At 34.4% G+C, this 7799-nt stretch overlaps 1 protein-coding gene across 1 annotated transcript; it reads right to left on the bottom strand.

The window, feature by feature from the left end:
* Positions 1 to 3653: 3653 nt before the first annotated feature.
* Positions 3654 to 5823, bottom strand: LOC148921173 (putative F-box/FBD/LRR-repeat protein At4g03220). Its single transcript, XM_089043836.1, has 3 exons — positions 4720 to 5823; positions 4433 to 4615; positions 3654 to 4090 (listed from the first exon to the last, which is right to left on the bottom strand). The coding sequence occupies exons 1-3, from the start codon at positions 5818 to 5820 to the stop codon at positions 3809 to 3811; spliced, it is 1566 nt and encodes a 521-aa protein (XP_088899962.1). The 5' UTR covers positions 5821 to 5823; the 3' UTR covers positions 3654 to 3808.
* Between the last annotated feature and the right edge of the window lie 1976 nt (positions 5824 to 7799).

The raw sequence follows: 7799 nt of genomic DNA, 5'->3' as shown, positions 1-7799 counted from the left end.
AGTTGTCTCAACATTCACACTATGGTTTCGATACTAAAATGTAAACAACTTCTGAAAAACTATCAAACGATCTTGTCTTCGTCCATTCTTCCGGTCTTTCCTCAAAGACAATTGTAGCTTTGGAAATCATCTTGGCTTTCTTTAACTCCCTCAACTTCCTTCAAATTTTGAGGTGAACAAATTATGACAATTTTCTCCCATTTTTAGAGTATATACTTTGCTAATTCAACTCCATTGGACCCGTCCGAAAGCTTTATAAAAGCAGGATTTTCTAGTTTCCAAGTATCTCATATCAAATCCAAATATCTGAAAAGATAGGAATCAAACAAAATCAGTCAAAGATTACTTCCAAAATTAAAACCAAATATGAAGAAAAAGGACCTGCGTTATAATCAAAACTAATTCTAGAAATGATAATAGAGGGTGTGGGAGAGAGGAGCAAATAGCAATAGAAACTTCAACTTACATTGGATTTAAGTTCATGCAAATGTGGGCAACGCTTTATGTGTAAAGAGAGACCATTGCAGGGACTATCTCATCAATTATGCACCCAACATGCGTACGCAAACAACGAATATTGTTGAATGAAACTGGCATAGACCCTTTCAGTTTGAACAGAACCTGCAATGTTGTTTTGGCCGATGATGATTAAGAAGCGTAGTGCAAGAAGAAAATAGGAGAGAACAATGTGAATTTCAATATGTCCAAGCTCATTATGATACCTTTCCACTTTCTGTCAAAAATGGACAATTACGAAGTTGAAATTCATGGTGTAAGTCGTTGCTTGATCATCCCAAAGCTTCAAACTTTGTTCAATTCTTACTCCAAATAATCCAAGTCACCTGAACTGTTTGTTGATCACAAAAAGAAGAAAACAACTTTGAAGGTGGTTTCGCATCCATGTTTGGGACTCCAATACAGTTAATAAGCTTTCTAGTGATGAAGAAAATGACCTAAACTAGGAGGAGTTGATAAGGATCTCAGTGCTTGTATTTGATTTATGAAAAATTCAACTACAAGGAAATTAAGTGATGATCTAGTGTTCTGTACACACAGATGATGAAATTACTTTTGGAGTTTTCCTGACCCTGTTGTATTTGTGAATTGTAGCACTCATTCTCACAATAATGCTTAGCTGTGGAAATGGCTTCATGTGGGATGGCCGTCTTAATGATTCTATGCGCGCCTTGTTCAAACTATATGGGCTGGGTCGAATAGCCTAGTTACTGGAGCAGATCAAGTTAATTTTTCAGCAGTCAAGAACCATTCGACCATGCAAGTCATAGAGCAAAGCTAGGGGTGTAAATTGGATTGGAAAATCCGATTCCAACCGATTTCGGTTTGAAATTTTCCAAAAAAATCCGACTCCGATACCTTCGACATCCGAAAGTGCCGAAATCCAATTTTTCTGATAAAATTCGGATCGGAATTGGAATGTATCTGTAAATTCCGAAATTCCGATCCGAAAAATTACAAACTACTCCGAACTCATTCCGATCCGATTTTTTCAATTTTTTTTCCAGAAAAATCCGAAATTTTAATTATAATTACATTGTTTTTTGTTTATAGGTCTTATATATGTTTTATTTAAGTACTCATATATTCATATATGCTAAACATAGGAGTATATTAATTTAAGACTATTGGAAAAAAAAAATATATATATAGTCTTGTTTTTCTCTAAAAAAAATATATAACTTTTTTTCAATGTATTAATTTTAACATAGGAGTATATTAATTTAAGACTATTGGCAAAAAATATATAGTCTTGTTTGGGTCAAAGGTGTAAAATTAAATGACATGGTACAAAGGGTAACAATTCCATGGTAACATAATAAGTGTAAATGCCATGGTCACACACAAGATTAATAGTTGATCCAATAAAATTGACATCTTATATGGCTTTACACTCCACCCGATATGTCAAATTAAATTATTATTTTATTACATTTTAGTGTTGATTTATTTTTAATTAAAAAGAAAAGGAAAGAAAAAATAATAAAATATTCATTTGACATCTTGCTTTTGGGATGTCAAAAATAACATCTCAACCTTTAGCAATCATTCCACATTAGCTTTGACACATCAGTTGGAGTGAAGTGAGATGTTATTTCTACCTGTTAAATGTCTATATGGCACTTTTGACATATCGGTTAGAGATGCTCTAAGAGCATCTCCAATGGAGATGTCAAATATCAAACATCAAATTTAAATCTGATGGCTGATGTGGCAATTTGACATCTTACACAGCTTTACACCCACCCGATATGTCAAATTAAATTATTATTTTATTACATTTTAGTGTTGATTCATTTTTAATTAAAAAGAAAAGAAAAGAAAAAATAATAAAATATTCATTTGACATCTTGCTTTTGGGATGTCAAAAATAACATCTCAACCTCCAGCCTTCATTCCACATCAGCTTTGACATATCGGTTGAAGTGATATGAGATGTTATTTATAGCTGTTAAATGTCTATGTGGCATGTTTGACACATCGGTTGGAGATGCTCTAATTTGCCAAAATTTTGCTGAATAAAACACGTACGTATTTTATTTATTATTTTCCCATTCTGTATTTTAATAACTATGAATGAATGTATAGCCGCGTAGGTATACTCAATTTTTTTCATCTATACCTTGTTTTTTTGTTAAAAACATTTTTCAAAATAGTACAGCCGTCCGACTATACCTGGTTTTGTTTGTTTTAAAAAAATTTACAAATCGTATAGCCGTATGGCTGTACTATTTTAACTAATTAATTTTTAAAAAAGTATATGCGCGCGGCTTTATTGTTTTAGACACGTGGTGCCTAGGCGCTAGTTGGGTCCTTTTTTAAATATATATAGGCTCTAGTTGGGTCCTATACTCGATTTTATTATTGTTTCAAAAACTAGTATATCCGCACGGCCATAATTATTTTGACACGTGGCGCCTAATCGCTGGGGTCGTCCTCTTTTTGTTTTTTTTTAAATAGTATAGCCACGCGGCTATATGAACAAAAAATATTTTTATTTTTTAAAATAGTATAGCCTCGCGGCTTTACTCCTTTTAAAAAAATAAAAAATAAAAAAAATAGTATAGCACCTTCTCATGAAAGGTTATCTAGATGTCCTTTTAAAATTCGAAAATCAAATTAAACCTATCTTTTTCCAGTAGTTGCAACTGCTCATGAAAGGTTATCTAGATGTCTTTAAATAGCCAATCCTATTACAGTAGTAGGCACTGAATAAACACTCACTATTTGAGAAAGAAAGAACAAATACAGTATGCCAGAGTTCAAAATCTAAGTGCCTGGATTTTGACTTATTGATAGTTGTGTCTTGGGGACAGATGCCTGAAGAACTACAAGCACGAATGTAGGTGTGAAATTATGTCTGTGGCCATTGCATGAAGAAGAGGACAATGTTGAAAATGGTTTGCATCCATGTTTAGAGGAGTTGACAATAATCTAAATGTTTGTATTGAAGCATAATGTGCCAATTTTTGACATTCTTGTCTTTATACAAGGAACTTGGATTGGTGTCAAAGTGGTGGTTAGTGTGGTCGATGCTGCTGCTATAATCGATCAAAAAATATCAGAATTGAGAATATGCAATAAACCATATCAAAGGACCAAGTCGAAGAGTCTTCCACTTCGAGTGGAGGTCAGCATTATTGTCCAGCTAAGGGGGAAGAAAAATTTATTTTACAGATGCAGGGAAAAATAAGGTCTTTCTCCAATGACAGTACAAACCAATGAACCAAATAATGCTAAGACATCTAAACAAGTAGTCCAAATGGTTATTTCGATACTAAAACATAAACACTTATGGAATGGCATCAAAGAGTTGTCTTTGTTCACTTTTCCGGTCTTCCTTAAAGAAAATTGCAGCCTTGGAAATCATCTTGAATTTCTCTAACTTCCTCTTAACTTCCTCCAAATTTTGAGGTGAACAAATTATGACAAATTTCGTCAATTTCTGAGCACACTCGAGTATATACCTTGCAAATTCAACTTCATTGAACTCATCTAAAAGCTCTGTGGTCAAGCTCTCCAGTTGATTAATAAATGCAGGTTTGTGCAGTTTCCAGTATAAAAATCCATGTCTCTGGAAAGACAGTAAATCAAAAACCTGATCAGTCATGAAGATTAATTCCAAAAGCAAACAAAAAAGGAAAAAGATTAAAACTAAATATAATTAAAAGGTGAAGGAAGTTGAGGTTCCACCCCATAACCAATAAAAACTCCTTATAAGTCCTTTCAAGGTTTGTTAGTTTTCCAATGTCAGACATTTTTCACCTTCACATTCTCACAAAAGGCATGCATTATACTAAAATGCCTAGAGAATATTACACCAATTCTAGAAATCATGAGAGAGAGCTTTTTTTTTGGGGGGGTTTTGTATAGAGGTTTGAGAGAGAAGCAAATAGTAACACAAACTTCAACTTACATATGATGTAGGGTCATGAAAACGTTGGCGACGTCTTATGTCTAAGTCATACAAGTTAGGCATCCTCCTAAAAAGAGAGACCATTGAAGGGACTACATCGTCACTTATGCTCCCAATATCTATACACAAACGACGAACATTCTCGAATGAAACTGGCATGGACCCTTCCAGCTTGAACATAACCTGCAATGTTGTGTAGGCAAAATCTCTATCATGTTTCTCAATTTATACTTCAGATAAATAATAATTAAAAATAAGTAAATTCTCTCAGGTTCTTTCTACTATACCTTAATGAGAGATTCATTTAGAGTGAGAGCGTAACTGCGAAAGACTTCACATGAAGGGTCAAAGTCATCTACTCCAGCTCTAGGCCCCAGAATTATCGAAGTATATTTGAAATTTAGAGTTTTTCCGAGATAAACTGTGCCTACGGAATCAAATTTAATCATAGCATATTCTAAACTTCGAAACTTTCCGAGATTTGGGTGACTCGTCAAATTCCCGGTCCAGCACAACGTTTTAAGATTTGGAGCAAAAATATTCAATGATGTGATGCTAGATGAATCCGTTTTCAAGGAGATACTTAACTGTTGAAGATTTTCGCAAGAGATGTGATATGTGTCAAGACCATGACGGGGCTGATAAAGATTAAAAATCTCCAAAGAAGAGCTTTCGATGTTAAGATTTTTTATCCCACGAGGATATGCAAGACGTAAAATCTGGATGCATTTGCAAGAACATGAGATCCATTTGAAAAACCCCTCATCATCTTCTATAACAACATGCAACAACTCCAAGTATTTGAGATTAGAGATCGACGAGGGTGTTTTAAGAATACCTTTCATGTGTACGCATAGAGACTTCAAAGATCCACAAAGAAAGAGAAAAGAAGGAAAAATCAGATTGGGTTCACCTATATGATGGAGATTAAGCTTAAGCTCTTCAAGGTTACACCTCACCGCCTTGTCTACCCACGAAATTACACGAACGTAGACATCAGGACAGACGCATGGTGAAGATGAGCTTTGGTTCTTCTGGTTTTCAGAGTGAGCACGCCAATCAAAATGTAAGCGCTGTATCTTATTATCCCCACGAAGCAAAAAGAACCTTTCCAGAGAATTCAACAACCTCTGCTTCCTGCCACACGCGTCGGCAGCATCCACGCAGTCATCTTTACTAAAATTCAGAAACGGAGATGAAAGACAAAGTTCTCTGCAACATTTAGACACATAACTCAGTCGAGCAAGGTCATGCATAGAAAGGAACGAAAGAATGCGATGGGCGATGTGGTCAGGAAGATGGCTGAGTCTGTCTATCAGTCTCCCTCTGCAAGGTCCTTCGCCTTCACATCTTGCAGTAGCCACTAACTTGTAGTTTTGACGTTCCATGAGAGGAAGAACCCTAATTTTGAGTCAATAAGCTGGGGACTTTCTGTTATAATGGTACGAGGGTTTGGTATCTCACATTTTCATATTACATGATGTAACATATCCATATCATATGCTACATCAATTAAATCAATGAAGTATATTTTAATAAAGAAAAAAAAGTGTTAATCACGTTAATTAGCTGATGTGTTATGTACATATCAGTTGCCACATCATATGATATAAAAATGTGATAAAACTAGTATTATTCAAACCGAATTGCACCTCCAAAACAATTATAACCAGTTTGATTCCTTTTTGGTAGAATAGTAAATCACCTAATAAAGAAGAGGGACTTCAAATCATCCAAGTCACCTGGATTGTTTGGGACTCCAATACAATGAGCTTTCTAGCGACGAAGAAATTAACCTAAAAACTAAGAGGAGTTGATAATGATCTCAGTGCTCTTGTATTTGATTTATGAAAAATTCAAGGAAATTAACATTCTTTATACATATGAACTTATATTCAATCAATATTTCTATTTATTGCATACTAACCTTTTGGCATGCACTCGTGTGCACGTCAATCAGTTTTTTTTTTTTTTTTTTGTTATGAAGATAAATTAGTTTATTGACTTGCGCTCACGCTTGTGTTATATTTTTATTTAATAAATAGTATAGCACCTTCTCATGAAAGGTTATCTAGATGTCCTTTTTAAAATTCGAAAATCAAATTAAACCTATCTTTTTCCAATAGTTGCAATTGCTCATGAAAGGTTATCTAGACGTCTTTAAATAGCCAATCCTAATATTACAGTAATAGGCACTGAATAATCACTCACTATTTGAGAGAGAAATAACAAATACAGTTCGCCAGATTTCAAAATCCAAGTGCCCGAATTTTGACTTATTGATAGTTGTATCTTGGGGACAGACGCCTGAAGAACTACAAGCACGAATGTAGGTGTGTAATTATGTATGTGGGCAGTCAGTTTACTTCCCTTGCTTATTTTATATTTGCTGTATAATTTTGTTAATTTACAGTTTGATTCATATTATAATTCTATTGGAATCATTTAAGTTGTATTTAAATTCTGTTATCATACATTTATTAGAGTTCCATACTGATTCTTCTCCAACAATACTAACCTTTTGGTGTCAAAGTGGTGGTTTGTGTGGTCGATGCTGCTTCTATGATCGATAAAAAATATCAGAATTGAGAATATGCAATAAACCATCAAGGGACCAAGTCGAAGAGGCTTCCACTTCGAGTGGAGGTCAGCATTATTGTCCAGCTAAGGGGGAAGAAAAATTTATTTTACAGATGCAGGGAAAAATAAGGTCTTTCTCCAATGACAGTACAAACCAACGAACCAAATAATGCTAAGAGATTTAAACAAGTAGTCCGAATGGTTATTTCGATACTAAAACATAAACACTTATGGAATGGTATCAAAGAGTTGTCTTTGTTCACTTTTCCGGTCTTCCTTAAAGAAAATTGCAGCCTTGGAAATCATCTTGAATTTCTCTAACTTCCTCTTAACTTCTGCCAAATTTTGAGGTGAACAAATTATGACAAATTTCGTCAATTTCTGAGCACACTCGAGTATATACCTTGCAAATTCAACTTCATTGAACTCATCTAAAAGCTCTGTGGTCAAGCTCTTCAGTTGATTAATAAATGCAGGTTTGTGCAGTTTCCAGTGTAAAAATCCATGTTTCTGAAAAGACAGTAGATCAAAAATCTGATCAGTCATGAAGATTAATTCCAAAAGCAAACAAAAAAGGAAAAAGATTAAAACTAAATATAATTAAAAGGTGAAGGAAGTTGAGGTTCCACCCCATAACCAATTGGAAATTGGGGGAGTAGCCCAACTCCTTATACCTTTCAAGGTTTGTTAGTTTTCCAATGTGAGACATTTTTCACCTTCACATTCTCACAAAAGGCATGCATTATACTCAAATGCCTAGAGAATATTACCCCAATTCTAGAAATCA

Source organism: Prunus mume, linkage group LG1 (assembly GCF_029339155.1).
Source record: "Prunus mume cultivar Tortuosa linkage group LG1, ASM2933915v1, whole genome shotgun sequence".
NCBI classification, from domain to species: Eukaryota; Viridiplantae; Streptophyta; class Magnoliopsida; order Rosales; family Rosaceae; genus Prunus; species Prunus mume.
Note: the sequence above shows the minus strand (reverse complement) of the source record. Positions and strands in the feature narration are given on the sequence as shown.